Below are 21,544 nucleotides of genomic sequence, written 5' to 3'. Positions count from 1 at the left end.
TCGGTTCGGGTTAGCATGTCGGCTAGCTGTCACTCCTTCTGGTCTGTTTACATTCTCCGAAGCCGGGGAAGGAAAATGACATATGTCCGATTTAGGTGTCATAAAATATCGTTCGGCAGGTGTGACAGTAAAGGTAAAGTCGACTGTTTTGACCATTATGGAGTAATTTTGCCATGTCGTCTTGAATAAATGGATTTTTATTATTTTATATTCCATTTAGCACAAGTTATTTGTCATGACCATGCCATTTATTTAGCAATTGGGGAAAGTACTTGGGTAAAAAGAATATCCTGTAAAAATATTGAAGTAAAGAGACAGAAACAATGACATTTTGCCGCTCTCTTCGTCGCGTTTTCCTCATTGTGAATAGTTCCCCCTCGACGGGCTGACTGGTCCTTCTCAAGCCATTTATATAGCTATTGGGGAAAAATACTTGGATAAAAAGAATATCCTGTAAAAATATTGAAGTAAAGAGACAGAAACAATGACATTTTGCCGCTCTCTTCGTCGCGTTTTCCTCATTGTGAATAGTTCCCCCTCGACGGGCTGACTGGTCCTTCTCAAGCCATTTATATAGCTATTGGGGAAAATACTTGGATAAAAAGAATATCCTGTAAAAATATTGGGAGTAGAGAGACTGAAACAATGACATTTTGCAGCTCTCTTCGTCTCGTTTTCCTCGTTCTGAACAATTCCCCCTCAATGGGCTGAATAGTAAAACCGATGAGCCTAGTCTACCGCTGACGTCATCCACCTGTTGGGGACGCTAAAGCCCTATAATTGTAGGCGTGGCTAACCGGCAGATTAAAAGACTAATTTCTCGTCATCTGCGCTTTGCTAAATTGTTGTATATGGTCGAATCGTCTCAAAATATGATTCTAATTCACATAATAATGCCATTTAAGACTTTTTTTCTGGTGTCGTATGCTCTTTAAATACAATTAGAAAACAATTTAAATAAAATTTATAAACATAGACATGTCCGATATTTTTTTGCCGATTCCGATACTTTGAAAATGACGTGACATCTTTAGTTTATTACATTAGGTTGGGCATCCATTTTGCATTCAAATGTTGAAAGAACATCAATATAAGCCAAGTATCACTATCCCTGTATATTTCAAAATACTGTACAAGAAGATTGGATATTATTTATATTTCATACAAGACAAAAATTTGTTTGACACATTTTCATTTATCTCCTTCATGCAGCCAAAGGCTCGTCCCTGACAGTGGTCTCAGCCCGCAGAGTGTGTGGATGCGGCGTGATGATGGGGGAACAGTCTGGAGTAATCTACTCTGGACCGTAAGAGGCCTTCTAAAACGAAAACCCACACTACTCTCAGTTCACCACAATCCTCAGGTTGGAGATGATCTGGACTGCCTAGCGAAGTCAAATGTCCATACAATTTTCTCCAAAAGCCATGTCTGTTGGAGGGTGGGGGACAAGCGGTGCTCAATGGGGGTTCACCATGCACCAAGCGGGCCGCGGATGTCCGTAAGCTTGGTATTGTCCCAGTATTCTGAGTGGTCTTCCAGAGGGTCGCGGCGCAGGAGAAAGGAGAGCGACAGCCATGAGTCTCCAGGGTGCACTTTGGTTCTGGTCAAGGGCTCTTGTGAGCTCTGTGGCCACAAGCTGAGCAAGAGGGGAGACAATGAGCCGATCTCTTCCTTATGTGTGTGAGTGTTCTTCAGTGTGTATAGCAAGCCATTTGAGCATTTACTCAACATTCGACATGGACGCTGAATTTTCCGTGCATCACTGGTAAAACAATTCTTCACACATGTATAAAAAAACTGTCAAATACTCTCTAGATTTTTGCATACTTAATGAATGAGTAAGGCACCTTTGTAGCACAACTACATCTCTAGGGAAGTGCTCTACAATAAGTAATAGAATTTGATCATGTAGCTTTTCATGCTAGTTTTGCTTTAGTAGTACTAGTACAAATGTGCCTTAGTCTTTCTGCTAGTCTGCAGAAATGAAATGACAGTGTTTCCATTTCTGTACTCTAGTAAAACTTACTAGACCTTACCAGTGAGGCAAAACTGCATTAGTTGACATCTCTGTGCCAAAAAGTGACCAAATAAGTATACTCTTTATAATTGCTATAGCTCCACCAGCAATACTAGTAAAGAACATATCTCTTACTTAGTGATATTTGTCCCATAAGACAGTTCTGTGAGCTTGTTGACATCTCTAGGTTGCTCGAACAACTAATGACATCAAAATTCTACTAGTGTAGTTAATAACTAGTACTTAAGCAGCAGTACTAGTTCTTGCACAGGTATCAGCTTTTCCTAACTATTTACATTTTTCTACTACTTAAACAATTTGTATATTTTACTACTAAATAAATAAATAAATAAATCACATTTCAGGCACTTCAATAGATTGGTCAGCGATACAATATTTGCCGATATTACAAAGTCTCCAACAATTAAAATTTGAGTCATCGGTTTTTAATCGATTTGATATGTACACATCTAACACAGTTAATTTCGCCTAAAGCAATAAAAAACACCGAGTAACTTAACAGTTTTGACAATTTCAATGATAGCCATTCTTTTGAACAAAAGAAAATACGGTGTGGCAAATAAGTATTTAGTTAACCACTAATCGTGCAAGTTCTCCCACTTCAAAATATTAGAGAGGCCTGTAATCGTCAACATGGGTAAACCTCAACCATGAGAGACAGAATGCGGAAAAAAACCCCAGAAAATCACATTGTTCAATTTTTAAAGAATTTATTTGCAAATCATGGTGGAAAATAAGTATTTGGTCAATACCAAAAGTTCATCTCAATACTTTGTTATGTACCCTTTGTTGGCAATAACGGAGGCCAAACGTTTTCTGTAACTCTTCACAAGCTTTTTACATACTGTTGCTGGTATTTTGGCCCATTCCTCCATGCAGATCTCCTCTAGAGCAGTGATGTTTTGGGGCTGTCGTTGGGCAACATGGACTTTCAACTCCCTCCACAGATTTTCTATGGGGTGAGATCTGGAGACTGGCTAGGCCACTCCAGGACCTTGAAATGCTTCTTACGAAGCCACTCCTTTGTAGCCCTGGCTGCGTGTTTGTGATCATTGTCATGCTGAAAGACCCAGCCACGTCTCATCTTCAATGCCCTAGCTGATGGAAGATTTTCACTCAAAATCTCTCGATACATGGCCCCATTCATTCTTTCCTTTACACAGATCAGTCGTTCTGGACCCTTTGCAGAAAAACAGCCCCAAAGCATGATGTTTCCACCCCCATGCTTCACAGTGGGTATGGTGTTCTTCGGATGCAATTCAGTATTCTTTCTCCTCCAAACACGAGAACCTGTGTTTCTACCAAAAGTTCTATTTTGGTTTCATCTGACCAGAACACATTCTCCCAGTCCTCTTCTGGATCATCCAAATGCTCTGTAGCGAACCGCAGATGAGCCTGGACGTGTACTGGCTTCAGCAGGGGGACACGTCTGACAGTGCAGGAGTCCCTGGCGGCGCATTGTGTTACTGATAGTAGCCATTGTTACTGTGGTCACAGCTCTCTGTAGGTCATTCACTAGGTCCTCCCGTGTGGTTCTGGGATTTTTGCTCACCGTTCTTATCATTTTGACGCCACGGGGTGAGATCTTGCATGGAGCCCCAGATCGAGGGAGATTATCGGTGGTCTTGTATGTCTTCCATTTTCTAATAATTGCTCCCACAGTTGATTTCTTTACACCAAGTGTTTTACCTATTGCAGATTCAGTCTTCCCAGCCCGGTGCAGGTCTACAATTTTGTCTCTGGTGTCCTTCGACAGCTCTTTGGTCTTGGCCATAGTGGAGTTTGGAGTGTGACTGCCTGAGTTTGTGGACAGGTGTCTTTAATAATAATGAGTTAAAACAGGTGCCATTAATACAGTTAACGAGTGGAGCCTTGTTAGACCTCGTTAAAAGAAGTTAGATCTGACAGCCAGAAATCTTGCCTGTCTGTAGGTGACCAAATACTTATTTTCCACTCTAATTTGGAAATAAATTGTTTAAAAATCAAACAATGTGATTTTCAGTTGTTTTTTTTTTTCCCCACATTCTGTCTCTCGTGGTTGAGGTTTACCCATGTTGACAATTACAGGCCTCTCTAATCCTTTCAAGTAGGAGAACTTGCGCAATTGTTGGTTGAATAAGTACTTATTTGCCCCACTGTATCTAAACGAGGATATTGAATAATGTTTTGTGTTTCAATCGATTTGATTCGATCGGCGCCAAACCAATCACTATATTGATACGAATCCATGTATAGTTATACTAGTAGCACTGATAGTGTGTGTGTCAACTACTGCAGTGTTGCTTGTCAAGTAGTTGTGCTGTGTATTTCTTTATCACAGTGTTGGATTGTCTTACTTGTGAGGACCAAGAACATACTACTTCACGGACATTTCAGCGTTTTAGTGAGATATCGAATGAATGTTCAAACGGTTTTCCCATGTTTGTATGCGCGAAAGAAGAGTCTATTGAGTATTTTACTCGTGAGCTTCTGCTGGACTACTGGAATTTAAGACTCAATTTCACCCCCAGCGCCTGATCTCAGAAACCTTGGAAGGAGAACAGGAAGAGCAGCAAACGTGCTTGCTTCTCTTTAAGACACTCGATCACCTTGTTTCATGCTTCTTCAGTCAGACTCTGCTTACTCGTTTGTGGGCGACGTGTGGTAGCTTGAGAAGGGCCGGTTTTATTTTAGTGCCCCAAAGAATTATGCAAGTGTTACCTTATTCTGACTTTTTTCTGAGCTTTTACACTGTACTACAAAGAGTCTTCGTATATGTGGTTGAGAAGGGTTGCGTTTTCAAATGTGAAAGGGTCACCTGACGTGCCCTCTCGCTTGAGTCTTTGTCTATTGAGACAGATTTGAACAGATTTTCAGAACCTTTTTCATGTGCAGAATGATAGCCACAGTAGACCTGCTCCCCAACTGTGAACAGCACTAAATAACTTCTGTCTCCACAGGCAATGCTTATTTGATAACTAAGCTCGCCAAAAGCTGCTACTTTTGTGTCTTTTACCAACTTTTAGTTGGGCAGTTGAGTCGGTGAAGTGTTTGAAGTTGCATTGCCTGTGTAGATATCAAGAATCTGTGCAAATCGTATTATTGCCGCAAGCTTTTCTGATAAATATCACAATTACTGTGGGAGATCCACAACTGCCTGTGGACCGATGTGAATTGTAATGTTTTTTTTTTTCCTTCTTCCTACATAGAGAATCAGGTATGGTACGTCTTAACTGGAGCAAACTTTATGCATGTCAGCTGTCTTCTGTGGGTGTTTTGTCCCTCTTGTGTGTTAAGCAGGACCCAAAACCCTGGATATTGAGTTGTGATGCCTCTGCGCATTGCTTGGCCTGTGTCGGGTGAGAAGCCTTGTACTTTGAATTCCTTGAGTGAAAATAAGTCCGAAATCAGGCAATACTCTGCACTCTCAGTGGGATGTTTGCTTCTTTTGAGCAGTTTCAAGTTGGGTTTGTAGTGTAAGATTCATGCAGATGGCTTCACAGGACATATTTTAACATTTGGCAACACCAGTTGATACCTGGAAACCTCCACTGATGTCAGTCAAGAGTGGAAAGTAGATTTTCAAACAACTCTAGCCTCCCGTGCCCCCTCATAGCTTATGTAGTTAACAAAAAAATATTTTGTTATGAAATTGTACATAAATGAAACGTGTATTTTTGCACAAGCATTTTTTGTACACGCAGGAATTTTTGGGTACCGTTTCGAAGAGTCGTTATTTATTTAGGAAGCCAGAATTTGATTATTTCAAGTGTTTCACTGCCAAGTCTATATAATGCAATACATGGATACAGTTATGTGTAGAAGCCTCTCATGAATCATGTACTGAAAGTCTCTTAAGGGACAAAGGTGAAGTGTTTTTCCACTGTAGCATGTGTCTGTCAGCGAATACCTTTATTCACTTTTCAAGGTCTCAAATCACATGTGCTTTTACAACACATATTTTGTTGCCTATGAATCAACACAACTAATGTACCTGTGCGACCCAATCAGCCTGTGACGGACAGGCTAGCGTTCCGCAGGCTTTGTCGCGATGGACCCGCCAGTCATACACTTTACCTTAAAACACGTTCCTTCCTTGGTTGTTGTTATAGAAGGCTGAAGCGGACTAACAGTCATAGCTTGCATTGTCATTGCCAAACAAGTAATTTGAATCACAGCTTTTCAAAGAAATATCAAATTAAGAAAGTGCCTGAATTTGTTTCACCCTGACTGTTTTAGGACAGTGTTGTCAGGTTTTTATTTTCTACCTTACTTGAATGTTCTAAAGTGTTAATCTGCCTATGGACCCTAAATGTGGTACAAAACCTGAGCTTGCCAGCTGCCCAGTATCAAACAGTAGTAGTGTTTGTATTCAGTGAGACTGACAATACGCTAACATTTCCTGTCATCTGTGTGTGTGTGGCTCAAGCCTCTGGTTTACTGGCCGTTGTACATTACAACATTCAATCTGGTTCTTTGTTTACCTTTAAACTCCACTGACATCTCAACTGAAGTTTCCATCAGGTGGAAATATGAGGAATTTATTATTTTTTAAATAGAACCATAGACTTGGAATGTGAACGCAAGAGTACAGCTAATGTCTGGGGGGTAAAACCACCCTTCACACGGCAAGAAGCCTGTAGATTTTTTTTATGAGCAAATCATTTTCAGCTAGACTTTATGTATTGGCTGCTATGTAATTCATGAACAAAACATAGGTTAGAAGTAATATTTAAAGAAGAAAAGATTGTATAGTATATTTGTTTTGTAACAAGGTCTGTAAATAAAATAATTTATACTATTTATACAAATGAATGTCTCTGCCTCTTTTCTAATAATACAAAAACAACAGCGTCAACAGTCAAACATTTTATTATGTACACAAATTAGTTTGTCAAACACAAGGTGTAAGAAAAGTGAAGATCCACCTTGCTGACCTGACAAAATGTGGCCACCAGGTTTACATGTTGATAACTCTTGACAATTTCTGGACTCTGTTGAGTAGCAGATCACCCTTCTTGATGGTCTCCTGGTACTGCCAGTTTTTACTATCAGGTCTAGTAGGGGGAGAAAATACAAATATTTAGATTTTATCTTAGTGCTATAGGCCAGCAATGCTGCGACATGATGAAAGATGCCTTTACCTGTTGGTTTCTACAATCTCGTTTACTTTATCAATCTTGCAGTGGAGACGTCCAGCGGCAATGAATCGAGACAGCTCCCTGAGGTATAACATGAGCGGTTAAAGAAAATTGCTGCTTTCATATGGCGGAAAACACAGACAAGGCTGAAAAAGCAGTTTCTGCTCTTGTACCCCTCTTTAAAATAAAGTAGAGCTGAAACGAGTACTCGAGCAACTCGAGTTTAAAAACTGATCCGAGTAATTTTATTCACCTCGAGTAATCGTTTATTTTGACAGCTCTAAGCATCACGTTTTGCTCGGACTACTTTTAATGCGGGACAACGCGCTGTCACGTGCGGAGAGGAAGAAGGGGGGGGAAAAAAAACTTACTGCAGCCGACGTTGCTAAATACTAGCCCGCACGATGCTACGTTGGTACAGGTAGCGTCTCATGCGTCTCATAGAGATCATATGTATGTTGAACTAGATGCTAAATGGCAGACTCGGCCGCGTCTGGGCAGCTTTAGTAAACAGCCGCCATCTTAAAGCAGTACAGCGCTAAGCGCTAATAAATAAGATTAACGTTACTGTTCTGAAGTAACGTTAGCCCTGCGGAGGGCTAGGTTTCTATTAATTATGACCACTGTCGATGCTTGGCTAACGTGTCTTACATACAGGCTTTAACATAACAGCATTGTGGAGTGATGAGGGTGTAAAATAAAAACTTAATCATGCTAACTATCAATTTTAGCTCAGTAGTCATTGCTGGATAAAACACCAAGTAGCACTGGTGCTAATGTGCTCCAATACAGCCTGTATCATACATTTATTTTGAACACTGCAAAAACTCAAAATCCTATCAGGACTTGCAGTTTAGACTAACTTAAAACTTAACTAGAACTTAAAAATGGCTTGACACAAAGAGAAATTCAATTGAAAGACGTGGGAAAAAATCCAAACTTTTAAGTGATGTGTGTTATCAAGCGTAACGGCATTTTTAGGTAAGATATATATATATTTTTTTGTAATAAGATCTAAAGTTTTTTGAGTGAAAGCAGTGAATTAGTTTTTTTTTTTTTTTTTAATTCTAGTTACATCTGAGATGCAATTGTTGGCTGTTTTCAACAATATACATCGAAAATAAAGACACTGATTGACTGAAAATGGTTGAAAATTAGATGAAATGTCTTGTTTTCTCATGTATATTTATAATTGCTCTTCACCTAAAAATATATTTGTTTTATCCGATTACTCGATTAATCGATAGAATTTTCAGTCGATTACTCGATTACTAAAATATTCGATAGCTGCAGCCCTAAAATAAAGTGCTATATTTTAAGCCAAAAGAACTTTTGTTTGATAGAACAATACGTTTATATGCAGCCATAGCAGATTCATGGCAGTTTAAGCCCCCAAGCTATTTTTAATTTGCCCGTTTTACCCTGGAAACCCCCGTTTACAGACACCGCGCAACTGCTTTGGTTTCAACCCAGCCATGAAAAGCTAACTATTTATTTGAAATGTCTGTCATTCTTAGCTTAGAATCATTGATTGATGTCTAATATTTTGTTTATTCACTCGCATATTTTAAACTTGTAAACAAATTACATCACAATGGAAAAAAATAGTGTCTGTAAATAAGTCACGGATGTCTACCTCATAACTATCGCTTAACCTTTTTTTTTTTTTTTTGTGACTGTCGCATTTTCCCTGTTATTTGATAAATAATCGATCCAAACAAAGAAAAATCGGGGGGGGGGGGGGGGGGGGGGGTTAAAAGGGTATATTATATATATATATATACATATATATATATATATGAAAAAGAATCTTGACCACTCCTTGATGTCTGCGATTTCTGCATCGTGACCCATGTTATATTACCATGTTTCACCCATAAAATTCCCCAAAAATCCAGCTACGGCCATTCACAGCTGTGTCTTGACACTCGGTGATACATGCTACATGGTGTTTTTGGATCAAAAAGAGGTAAGTACGCGATAATATCTCGTTAAAATCGTGGCGTCTTTATTTATGCTCTCACCTCCAGTTAGGGTTTTGCTGTTTAATTTTGTTTTTAAATGCCCTCCTGTTAATTTTTCCTTCCCCCAGAAAGTTGGGATTTTAAGCTTTCCAATGATGTATCACACATACATATAGGACAATTTTTAAATTTGGACAAATTGGGGGTCTTAGAGCGGAACTTCAAGTCACCTGAGTGTTTTCCGCCATATACATTTGTTGCAGCAGTAGAGCTCAGTGAACTACTATTATTTTTTTTTCCACAGTTCTATTATCAAATTTTAATTATACCAATATAAAATGAGCTAACATTACTTGCATGCATAAACGTATGAACAGGCAACAATATTTCCGCAATATTCATCACGGTTGCTTCCATTTTTTTTTGGTCATTTGGAACTAAGTGAAGCTCATTCCATATGTTGTCTGTGTCTTAGAATATTGGATGCTTTTTTTGAAAAGTTACCTGACCAATGAGAGTTGCTAAACATAGTGACCAAATCCTATAATTGGCAACCGTAAACTAGCTCATTTTTGTTCACAGCTCTGTTAGTGGAAGCACTTCATTACACTTACTGGTCAATGAACTCTGTGCTGACGCCGAAGGCCTCTGCCATGTAGCCCAGGGTGAGCGAGCGGTAGGACTCCAGGAGCTGGCTGTAAGCCTGGATTCTCATCTCCCTCACGTAGTAGCGGTAGTGTGGAGCAAAAAGCCAGTCCTTCTTCATCTCCTGCTCCACTGTTGCTGTGGAACACATAGAACAGACAACCAAAGGTTCTTTAGGGAATAACGGTATGGAACCCATTATGCTTAGACTTAGAGACCGTAGAATACTGTGAACCTCTTTATGGCAGGTATACAGTGTGGTAAATAAGTATTTAGTCAACAACTAATTGTTCTCCCACTTGAAAATATTAGAGAGGCCTGTAATTGTCAACATGGTTAAACCTCAACCATGAGACAGAGAATGTGTGGGAAAAAAAACAGAAAATCACATGGTTTGATTTTTAAAGAATTTATTTGCAAATCATGGTGGAAAATAAGTATTTGGTCAATACCAAAGGTTCATCTCAATACTTTGCTATGTACCCTTTGTTGGCAATAACAAAGGCCAAACGTTTTCCGTAACTCTTCACAAGCTTTTCACACACTGTTGCTGGTATTTTGGCCCATTCCTCCATGCAGATCTCCTCTAAAGCAGTGATGTTTTGGGGCTGTCGTTGGGCAACACGGACTTTCAACTCCCTCCACAGATTTTCTATGGGTTTGAGATCTGGAGACTGGCTAGGCCACTCCAGGACCTTCAAAATGCTTCTTACGAAGCCACTCCTTTGTTGCCCTGGCTGTGTGTTTGGGATCATTGTCATGCTGAAAGACCAGGCCACCTCTCATCTTCAATGCCCTTGCTGAAGGTTGGAGATTTTCACTCAAAATATTTCGATACATGGCCGCATTCATTCTTTCCTTTACACAGATCAGTCGTCCTGGTCCCTTTGCAGAAAAAAAGCCCCAAAGCATTTTGTTTCCACCCCCATGCTTCACAGTGGGCATGGTGCAATTCAGTATTCTTTCCCCTCCAAACAGGAGAACCTGTGTTTCTACCAAAAAGTTCTATTTTGGTTTCATCTGACCGTAACACATTCTCCCAGTCCTCTTCTGGATCATCCAAATGCTCTGTAGCGAACGACAGACAGGCCTTGACGTGTACTTTCTTCATCAGGGGGACGGGTCTAGCAGTGCAGGATTTGAGTCCCTGGCAGCGCATTGTGTTACTGATAGTAGCCTTTGTTACTGTGGTACCAGCTCCCTGTAGGTCATTCACTAGGTCCCCCCGTTTGGTTCTGGGATTTTTGCTCACCGTTCTTGTTATCATTTTGACGCCACGGGGTAAGATCTTGCATGGAGCCCCAGATCGAGGGAGATTATCAGTGGTCTTGTATGTCTTCCATTTTCTAATAATTGCTCCCACAGTTGATTTCTTTACACCAAGCGTTTTACCTATTGCAGATTCAGTCTTCCCAGCCTGGTGCAGGTCTACAATTTTGTCTCTGGTGTCCTTCGAAAGCTCTTTGGTCTTGGCCATAGTGGAGTTTGGAGTGTGACTGACTGAGATTGTGGACAGGTGTCTTTTATACCGATAATGAGTTAAAACAGGTGCCATTAATACAGGTAATGAGTGGAGCCTCGTTAGAAGAAGTTAGATTTCTCTGACAGCCAGAAATCTTGTTTGTAGGTGACCAAATACTTATTTTCCACTCTAATTTGGAAATAAATTCTTTAAAAATCAAACAATGTGATTTTCTGTTTTTTTTTCCACATTCTGTCTCTCATGGTTGAGGTTGACTAATGTTGACAATTACAGGCTTCTCTAATCTTTTCAAGTAGGAGAACTTGCAAAATTGGTGGTTGACTAAATACTTATTTGCCCCACTGTACATTATGTATCAGACCCACGCACAGTAGGTGAAAATTTGCAATACAAAGAGGCCATCAAACATATTGCAATAGAGGTTTTTCTGCTGTCACACACTTTAAACATTGTATCTTGCTATGGTGCCAAAGAACGATGTTGAGGGGAGAAGCTTCATGTGCATTGTTGCACCTCAAGGCAATTTACATATATAGACCCATCTCCCTAAATAGTGGGCGAACACTGTACTGTAACCACAAATTGCTTAAAAACACGCAGTTCCGTACGAGTGTGAAAGATGAAATTAATATTTCAAGCAGCAAGCAAGGTGAAATTTCCTTACCAAGAGACTGAAAGAAAACTGCGTAGCGGCACTCATAGAGGGAGAACAGATACTGCCGAACAGCTGGCAGACTATGCAGCACTTCCAGGATCTCAGCTCCTTTTATTACCTGAAAGAAAGAAAAAAAAAACATTACTGTCATACAGCCAGAACTATAATGGGCATTCATTAATAGAAAACTGCCATGCATTATTTATTCACTAATTTTGACAACTAAAAAGCTCCATTGGCAACTTGTTTTTTGAAAGCAGTTTCCTTGTACCTTTTCCCGAAGGTCAGGGCGCTTGAGCGCGATCATGCACACGTAGACCGTGTAGGTGACAAAGGTTTTGTAGTCCATGAGCTCGTATGAAGTGAAGGTGGACACCGTGTCGAGAAAGAGCTCGGCGGCTTGTTTGAAATCCCTGATGGCTACGCAGTACAAACCCTGGTAGACCTTCAGTCGATTCCTCCTGTCCCAGTCACCCCCCTCTTCAATTAGGCTGCATGTGAAATAGGGTTACAAGAAGGGGCAGTCAGTGTCTTGCATCATACACCACAAAGATAACAATTGCAAAGTCTGGCTGGCATTACCTTTTGGCTTTCTCAGAGTTCCGTGTGATGAGGTCACTGTCCATGTAGAATAGGCCGATCCTCAGCAGGTAGAAGACGATATCTAGTCTGTGACCTAGCGCTACAGTCTTGTCATAGGTCTTCCTAAACGCTGTTAGGGCCCCCTCCTATGGAATTGCAAAAAAACCTTTCCGTGAAAATAAAGCAACATAAGCTGTCCAGTTAAATCTGGAATGAATCCCTCGCATGACAAATGGGTTCACAGTACAGTGCAGTTTTTGTGCTGAAGTTGTGTGAGGACAGATAATTTTCTCCAGGATATTTTGCCGACTATTTTTATACCCGTCCACACTTCGTTTAAGGTGCGTTTAGGGCTCCGCCGCTTCTGCAAGGTACACCTGCTGTTGCGCAAACTACGCATGCGTAGAAAGGAGAATCCTTATGTGTTACACGGTTTACCTCTGAACCGGAAACTCATTACCGGCCCGCGGCAAATTTCGAAATTACTACACCTTCTTGACTGTCATGATTTCACGAAAAAAAAAAAACTGTGATCACACACAGTTTTGTTCGTGATCACAACTGAACGCATCACACAGGAGAAAGAGTGAAGGGAGCGCACGCTCGGCTTTTATGAGCAGTCGCCGAGTTGTGATTGAAATAAGCCTGACATCGTTACTTGGGATGTTACAATCGATGCTCAGTTGCACTCTCACCACTTGGAAAATAACAAATAGAAGCATATGGTGTGGCGCTGTGTATATTTCCTGGAAGCCGCATCCAGGAGTGCTTGTGCATAACAGTGGCGATCCTGGAAGTGGCAACAGTTTTGACAGGCGGAAATGTCATGGAAAAAAACTGATTGCGCGCCTCTTTGAATGAAGGTACCACGTAGGTCACTTTTCGGGGTTTAATTTTCCTCTAAGCATTTTTATATACTCATGTTCGGTTGGCATTGAGTTGAGAGGGCCAGCCCAGCAGCTGGCTGCTTGGAGACAACGCGGGAGACGAGCTCTGTAAAAAAACGTTCATCTCCTCGTCATCCACGATGGTAGGACCACAAATGGGCACTGAATTGAAACATATCGCGACGTAGTTTGAAGGTTCAAGAAAATGTGTGGAAAAGAGGAGCAGGAATCCCACGTTGTGATCGTCCGCCTCCATTGTTTACGATGCCGTCATGCCGCACTAAAAATGGCGACGGCATGACGTCACTTCCTTATTATCCGATCGTTGTACGGAGACAGCAGTCCATATTAAGCGGCGTGTAACATTACCCACCTACATTATCCGTCTAACAACTAATCCAGATAATAGGCATTAGGAGTGGGAACCTCATGGTACCTCACGATACGATACGATTTGCGATACAAAGCTTACGATAACGATCTCACGATATGGCGATACAACGATTATCGATACATTGGTCAGGAAATCAACTGAAGATATTCTACAAAACGACTAATAAACAGAAAAACAAGCTTCTGTTGTGAATTGGAATGAGTTTACCACTAGTAGACATCCAATCCATTTGAACTGGGAGGGTGGCATCCCTCCCACTTCAAACAGATTGAACGTCTATGGCCATCAATGGCAGCCAATGCTAGGCAATGTGGTAATTTTGGGGCATTTCAAACCATTACTTTATTGAATTTGAGTCACTTCCTGTTGATTTTGGGGCATTTTATGAGTCACTTCCTGTTGATTTTGGGTTACGGAACAGGAAGTGGCCCGGGAATCTCCCAAATGAATAGGCAGCGACTCAAACTCAACAGGAAGCGACCTGTAAATGCACTAAAATGAACAGAAATTGACTTGTAAATGGCCTGAAAATCAGAAAGAGTGACTGTGAATGCTCTGGTTTAGAATGAATGAACGTTTGTTCGACCCTCCCACTCTAAATGGATTGGGCATCGGGCGCCATCAATGGCAGCCATAGAGTTAACTGAGAAACTATTATAGTTGAAGATTTTGATAGCAACTTGTTGGTTCCTTTTTTTTCCCCTTAACATTGACACCTTTTTAAAACGAAATCTCGATTCTTGGCAGGTGCATATCGATAACCTTTTGGGATACAAAGTATCACGATATATCACCATTTCGGTATTTTGTCACACCCATAATAGGCATACTAGTGTAGCAGACATGCCATATAGTCCAACTACCGTACTGGCCCAAATATAAGACTGTGTTTTTTGCATTGAAATAAGACTGAAAAAGTGGGGGTCGTCTTGTATTCGCAGTCTAGACGTTATACCCATTCACGACGCAAGATGGCGCCAGATATATCATTGAAGCGATGTTCTGTCATGACAGATCTCAGCTACTCTCAAGTTTAACCAGTTTGCATTATTTTATTGCAATGTTTTTCTTTATTCAGAATTTTTTCAAGACTACAGTTCCACAGTTAGACTTCACTTTGATGGTTAATGCAGTTATTGCAATTTTGTTGTTCTATCACAATAGATTGGTTTATTTACATTTAAAAAACCAGAAGCCATTCATTTACGAATGTGATTGCACTTTAGTTTACATATTTAAATGTTCAGATATTAAGATTTGAATGAGGCAAAATAACATGCTTTTTCTCTCAAGTATATTGTTATAATCATTTGTTTCAGATGTACTGTAATTATTTTCTGTATAAAAAATAATTTGGTATTCAAAAAGTCTTTTTTCAAACTTGAGTCTTGAAAAGGAGGGGGTCGTCTTATAATCAGGGCTGTCTTATATTCGGGCCAATACGGTAATTACACGTTTAAGGCCATTATCCGTCCTAGTGTAGACGTAGCCTAAGAAAGTGTTACCTTATCTCCGATCCTGATCAGGTATTCCGCTTTTGCCATCATCGCATCTCTGATCTCACTCTCCCCGAGGTTCTTCTCTGCGTCTTCCAGCACGTCGTCAAGTCGCTTCAGCTCCTCTTCATTTGCCTTCTTCATCTTGCTAACCAGGTCACTATCAAGTTGCCACTTGAGCTCCTTGCACAAGGTTTCATAGTAGGGAGCCATGTCTAGGGCACAGATATTAACATATGTAAAATCTAAATGCAGTTAACGCACGATTTACCACAAGTTTAGATATTTGAAATGTGAGTAGTGTGTTTGGGGATATAATAAGCACAAATACACGTAAAATGACATAATTACTATAGTTAATCATGTATTAGGACCCATTGCATGTTGATAGTGCGTTAAATTACCCATTGATGCCACTTACTTTCAGCGATATTTTTTAGAGAAACCTACATAATCTCACACAATGTATTTCTTCTCGTGTTTGTCAATTCACAATAACCTCGACTATAAAACGGCAAAAAGCTAACTCACTGTTAGCTTTGATAGCGTCCATGAGCTCCGTCTTCACTTTAGCATCTTGTCGGTGACCGTCCATTGTGAGCAAAAACTTGAGTTGTGCTATCCTCAGATCAGGGTTCTTGGGCAGACCCTCTTCCTCGAGATTTTCGAGCGGCATGTTTTGTTTTGTAACAAGTGTATCCGCGTGCAAGATAAATAATGGACGGGTAACAAAATTTGGCGGATATGTGCTAGTCAACGATGACTACGGCAAACAACCTAGTGTTGCTTCCGCCCGAGCCTCACTCAACGAGAAAGGAAAAGAGGGGGTGTCGTTGGCGTGATAACTACCCACACCACACTTTACTGCCACCTGCTGGATACAATAACAAAACAACTTGTAAGAAAGACATTCATTTACTTAATTATTCATTCATTTTCTGACCTGGTTATCGGCACGAGGGTCGCGAGGGTCCTGAAGTCTATCTCAGCTAACAACGGGCATGAGGCAGGGTACACTCTGAACTGGTTGCTAGCCAATCACAGTTACTTGTAATCAGGGATGAAAGTAACCCGGCCGGAACTCCCCGACGGGAAAGTCGCCACGGAGCCAGAAATTGTATTATTATTATTTTTTTTTTTTTCTTTTCTTTTCTTTTTTCTTTCTTTCTTTTTTTTTTTTTTTTTTGGTCAACCCTCTTAAACTACTGAAATGCAAAGAAAACTGTTTTAGCAGTTATTTCTATCACACATACAACAACTGATTTTCATTCAAAATTGTATTTTTTTCAATGATTTGCAAAATAAAAGTTAACAAAAACAGCAATAACCACAACCTCCATCTCCTAATTTTTATTTTCCTTCATTTCCTCTCATACTAAATGCCAAATATCAATTTTAACTACTTAAGAACATAGGATGTATACTAAAAGTTAAGTTGATGCAAACATTTACTTTTATTTATTTTTTAATAATTAAGATATAAGTTACATACATTCAGAAAAATTAGTACAAATGACTTATATTATGCAGTTAAATGGAATACATTTTGAAGATGGCGCAAACATTGACTTTTCTAAATCATAAGGAAATGAATAAGTAGCCTAACATACTAAATGAACAAATATAAGTCCAAAGTGCACATTGTCAGCTAAGAAGTCTTGAACCTCCCCATCAGAGCAAATAAAACTAAATATGATAAATAAGCCTCCTCAACTCTTTCCTTGCTTTTAAAGATTTGATCCATTTTATGTTGCATTGTCCTTTTTTTGTTGCATCAATTCAACAACCTTTTTTTTTTTTTTTTTTTTTTTTTTTTGCTGTTCCAGAAAAAATGCACATTTAACCCAATCAGAGCTAACTATCTCTGCTGATCACATGTCAGTATGTCAGCCAACTAAACAGATAAATGAGTCCAGGCGTTTTGCTTTGCTGCGTGCATTCGCACATTAACGTGACTCATCATCATCAGACTCAGATAACTGCATCAGCTGAGGAAACCTACATGTGGTCCGTGGAATAAAATAAATAATAAATATTGGTGTAAAATGATTATGCTACACAAGCACTTTATTCACTTTCACCCCTACTTGGAATTGTTATTTATTGGTATGAATAGACTAATATCCAAGTTTGTTTTTACTATTACAGTGATCCAGGGGTTAATTTAATTAACACCTCTTGATTTTGGCCTCCCTGTGTTCCGGAACTTATTTGGGCAGATCCGGCACCTCTCGTGTATAGAAAATAATAATAATATGAAAAAGTTTTTTTTTTTTTCAAAATGTATTGTAATAGCCCCGAATAGGAGGAAAAAAGCTTTATCCACTTTATTATGGCGACAATAAGAAAACAATAAACAAAATAACAGCGGACTGCTGCCACATTCAACCACGAACTTTTGCTTCTCGCCCGTCTCCCTCTCGCTTCCTCCTGCTCACAGCTCTCCAGTCCCAGCGTCTCTTAAAGGGACTGTGCATAGTGTCTTGTTTTGAGCTTTTTGTTGACAAAGGTATCGAACACACGATGTGCTGACAACTTTGTTTCTTTATTAACACATGGAGCTAACAGCATGAACAGAACTTCTAGAAAGGTGTTTATTATATGGGTTTTACACTTTATCAACTTAGCTGTATGGATGCTCCAAAGTTTCGTTGTGCTTTTGGAACAATGACAATAAATATTCTGAATCTGAATCTGAACTTGTGACTCTCGGCAGGCTGCGCCTCTCTATCTCACTCCGGCATCACGTGACCAAAACAACAGTAACATTGCGTGCACTTCAGGGTGACTTGGAAAACATCATATCAGAATATTACACATAGTTAAAGACATTACAGTATAAAATAAAATAATAATATGCATAAATTCATTTACAGAACAAATCCCAAGAATTGCATGTTGTTTATAAAAATTTAACGTCAGTAAGTCGGAGATTTGTTGATGCACTGAAAAGCTGGACCAACAAATCACGCCCCTAATATATATACAGTATATTAAAAAAAAAACTTAGGAAATTTAAGGCATCTACTGTAGGGAGCAAGCAGCCAGGATCAAATGATTTTTCAGCATGCCAAAAAGACAGTTGCATTTACTGTCTTTTTTTTTTCAAAAAGAAGGAAGGTGGTTCAAAACGAGTCAGAAAAGCACAAAGAAAAGAAAGAAAAAAAGAAAAGTTGCACAGCATGACAAGTGGGCATTTGCTTGTTGTTTTCGGCACCATTTTCTGCGTATGTTCCGGGACCTGTGCCCGTCTCGTTACCCCTGCGCTGTCAGATGCACTTTGCGTTCCGGCACCTTATAATTTACAAATGAAACACTGCAGTGATCCCTCGTTTTTCGCGGTTAATGGGGACCAGAAACCACAGCGATAGGTGAAAAAACGCAAAGTAGTGCCCCGCCCCAATTTTTTATTATTATATTATTATTTGTGTGTGTGTGTGTGTGTGTGTGTGTGTGTGCGTGCGTGCGTGCGTTCAATGTATTTATTCTGATTTAGCATGGGAAAGAGCTACACTGCTGGCCAAAAGTATTGGCACTCCTGCAATTCTGTCAGATAATGCTCAATTTCTCCCAGAAAATGATTGCAATTACAAATGCTTTGGTAGAAATATCTTTATTGGCTTTGCTTGCAGTGAAAAAACACAAAAGAGAATGGGAAAAAAAGTTAAATCATTATCATTTTACACAAAACTCAAAAAATGGGCCGGGAAAAAGTATTGGCACCCTTTGAAAAATCATGTGAAGCTTCTCTAATTTGTGTAATCAACAGCACCTGTTACTTACCTGTTGCACATAACAGGTGTTTGCAATATCTAAATCACACTTACGGCCAGTTAAAATGGATTAAAGTTGACTCAACCTCTGTCCTTTGTCCTTGCGTGCACCACATTGAGCATGGAGTAAAGAAAAGACCAAAGCACTGTCTGAGGACTTGAGAAGCAAAATTGTGAGGAAGCATGGGCAATCTCAAGGCTACTAGTCCATCTTGAAAGACCTGAATGTTCCTGTGTCTACCATGTGCAGTGTGATCAAAAGTGTAAAGCCAATGGCACTGTGGCTAACCTCCCTATATGTAGACAGGGAAAAAAATTGATGAGAGATTTCAATGAAAGATTGTGCGGATGGTGGATAAAGAAACTAGATTAACATCCAAACAAGTTCAAGCTGTCCTGCTGTCCGAGGGTACTACAGTGTCAACCGGTAAAACAGTCAGCACATTTGTAGTTTTTTGTGAGGCAGGGTTCCTTCTACCCTCCTAAAAGTTAATTAGTAACAGTGAAAGTGATACAGACCCCTCAAAATATAAAAGAGGTGTCATCCAACTAGTTGTCAGTGGACATATCATCACAAATGTTCTGAAAATATTTTATAAAGGTTGAAAAGTTACCTAGTGTTGCCTTAAGTACCAAAGCTGCACTGCTGACCAAGAAAAACAGTTTGGCCACGCTACTTAGCAGGAAGGAGGGTGAGAGGCTTTGGCGCTGTACGAAAATAAAGCAGAAAAACATGTTTGCATGTTAAAAAAATATATACTGTATATATATATATATATATCACACGTCCTTGCGATGCGAGTATTGCACATCCGCACAACGCGATGACAATGGTCCAACGATATGTCATTCAGGCTAACTCTACAACGGGGGTCCGCAACCCGTGTTTTGAGAGTCGCATGCGGCTCTTTAGCGCTATCCTAGTGGCTCCCTGGAGAGTATTAAAACTGTTTGAAAACTGAAAAAAGTTGGGGGAGGGAAATATATTATTTGTTTGACATGGTTTCTCTAGGAGAACACATGAGGAAACATAACACAAACAATCTTAACGTTTTCCAATGCTGTAAAAATGTGTTGAATAAATATTACATTTCAACATTTCTGTCAACGAAGATTTTCTATCAGCAGGGCGGCTGTTGTATGTACACAAACCAGCAGCTATCCTGCGGTGAACTGAGCCGCAGTTTCTAATTCACCTATTTGCAGACTTCAAAAACAAAACCGAGATTATACAGAAAATCAAATACATGCCTCTTGCACTAAAACAGTGAAGGAAAGGGCCATAAAAATGACAGACAACTTCACCAATCAGCAAATCAAGGACATTAATTCAGCGGCAGCATACTCTGGGATGAGTCGTGTGATGTGATTGATATTGAACACCCATCGCTTTTATGCAGGTACGTGAACTCCGATTATATACTTTACCTTTTCAAAGCGGTGCTGTTTTATTTATTTATTTTTTATAAATGCAGTCTGGTTTTGTTGCACTATGTTTGTTGGTCAGATAAGGGCACATTATGTACATTCTATTTTGTAGGTGTTTTTTTTTTTCAAATCTTCAAAATACAAATTGCATCAAAATTCAGATTTCTTTACAGCATTTCTTGAATTTATCAAAGCAATTAAACATAATTCATTAATATTGTTATGAGGTTAAACTTGAGGCAGTATCGGACAAAAACAAGTAGTCACTTGGTGTGTCATTCTCTATAGAATGCACTGTAAGGAAAATAAAAATTGAATCATGACTGCTCATTATGTAAATGATAGCCAACATACAGTATTTTTCGGACTATAATTCGCACCTGAATATAAGTCACACCAGCCATAAAATGCCCAACGAAGAGTAAAAAAACATATATAAGTCGCACCGAAGTATAAGTCGCACTTTTGGGCGAAATTTACTTGATAAAATCCAACACACAGAACAGATATGTACTCTTGAAAGGCAATTTAATATAAAAATTCAATAAAGAACAACATGCTGAATAAGTGTACAGTATGATGTTACATGATGCATGAACAACGAAATGCGAATATACTGTCCTCACCAGGATGCTATGGCTCGGTCCTGGCTATACAGCGAGCTAAACTCCTAAATGATGATGCTGGACATCCGTATAATTTGCTGAATCAATTTCGTCCTCGATACCAAACAGGTTCGCATCAACGTAAATAAATGATAATTAGGTACTATTAAAGCAATGACACAAACGGTTAGCATGCGTTCACTAGCATTAGCACATCGTTCAAACAACCACACAACTGGCTCTAAGTGTCCGATCGCGGGTGGAAAACACACAACAACAACGGGAAAAAAATGATACACACAGGCATTGCCTCCGTAGAGATATTTTACAAGCATAAACAATGAACGTAGGTTCGCAGCCGTGTCTCTCTCTCTCCCTCACTCGCTCAGAAACGCTGTAGCTGTACGTCTTCTTCTGGCATGTGAACGCTCTTCTTCGCATAAAGAAGTGCGAGTGCGCCCCCATGTGGGTGTG

General features: G+C 39.7%; 2 protein-coding genes across 2 annotated transcripts in view; one reads left to right on the top strand and one right to left on the bottom strand.

The window, feature by feature from the left end:
• Positions 1-6,812, top strand: part of LOC130921531 (ataxin-7) — a 49,880-nt gene extending 43,068 nt beyond the window's left edge. Inside the window, exon 13 of the mRNA XM_057845551.1 lies at positions 1,213-6,812. Coding sequence (XP_057701534.1) covers positions 1,213-1,230 — 18 coding nt within the window. The 3' untranslated portion in view covers positions 1,231-6,812. The remainder of the gene's footprint in view (positions 1-1,212) is intronic.
• psmd6 (proteasome 26S subunit, non-ATPase 6) lies at positions 5,591-16,084 on the bottom strand. Its single transcript, XM_057845552.1, has 8 exons — positions 15,796-16,084; positions 15,274-15,479; positions 12,488-12,633; positions 12,177-12,396; positions 11,915-12,023; positions 9,737-9,905; positions 7,162-7,239; positions 5,591-7,074 (listed from the first exon to the last, which is right to left on the bottom strand). Exons 1-8 carry the CDS (start codon positions 15,938-15,940, stop codon positions 6,978-6,980), a joined length of 1,170 nt encoding a protein of 389 aa, XP_057701535.1. The 5' UTR covers positions 15,941-16,084; the 3' UTR covers positions 5,591-6,977.
• Between the last annotated feature and the right edge of the window lie 5,460 nt (positions 16,085-21,544).

Source organism: Corythoichthys intestinalis, chromosome 9, assembly GCF_030265065.1.
Source record: "Corythoichthys intestinalis isolate RoL2023-P3 chromosome 9, ASM3026506v1, whole genome shotgun sequence".
In the NCBI taxonomy this organism is placed as follows: Eukaryota; Metazoa; Chordata; class Actinopteri; order Syngnathiformes; family Syngnathidae; genus Corythoichthys; species Corythoichthys intestinalis.
This window is presented reverse-complemented; position numbering and strand designations above follow the sequence as displayed.

Excerpts from the sequence above, each read along its gene's own strand:
- psmd6 (XM_057845552.1), bottom strand. The coding sequence starts at position 15,940 with ATGCCGCTCGAAAATCTCGAGGAAGAGGGTCTGCCCAAGAACCCTGAT. Across the intron at positions 12,397-12,487 it reads AACTCTGAGAAAGCCAAAAG|CCTAATTGAAGAGGGGGGTG; the intron begins GTAATGCCAGCC and ends TTTCACATGCAG. Across the intron at positions 9,906-11,914 it reads AGTTTTCTTTCAGTCTCTTG|CAACAGTGGAGCAGGAGATG; the intron begins GTAAGGAAATTT and ends TGTGTTCCACAG.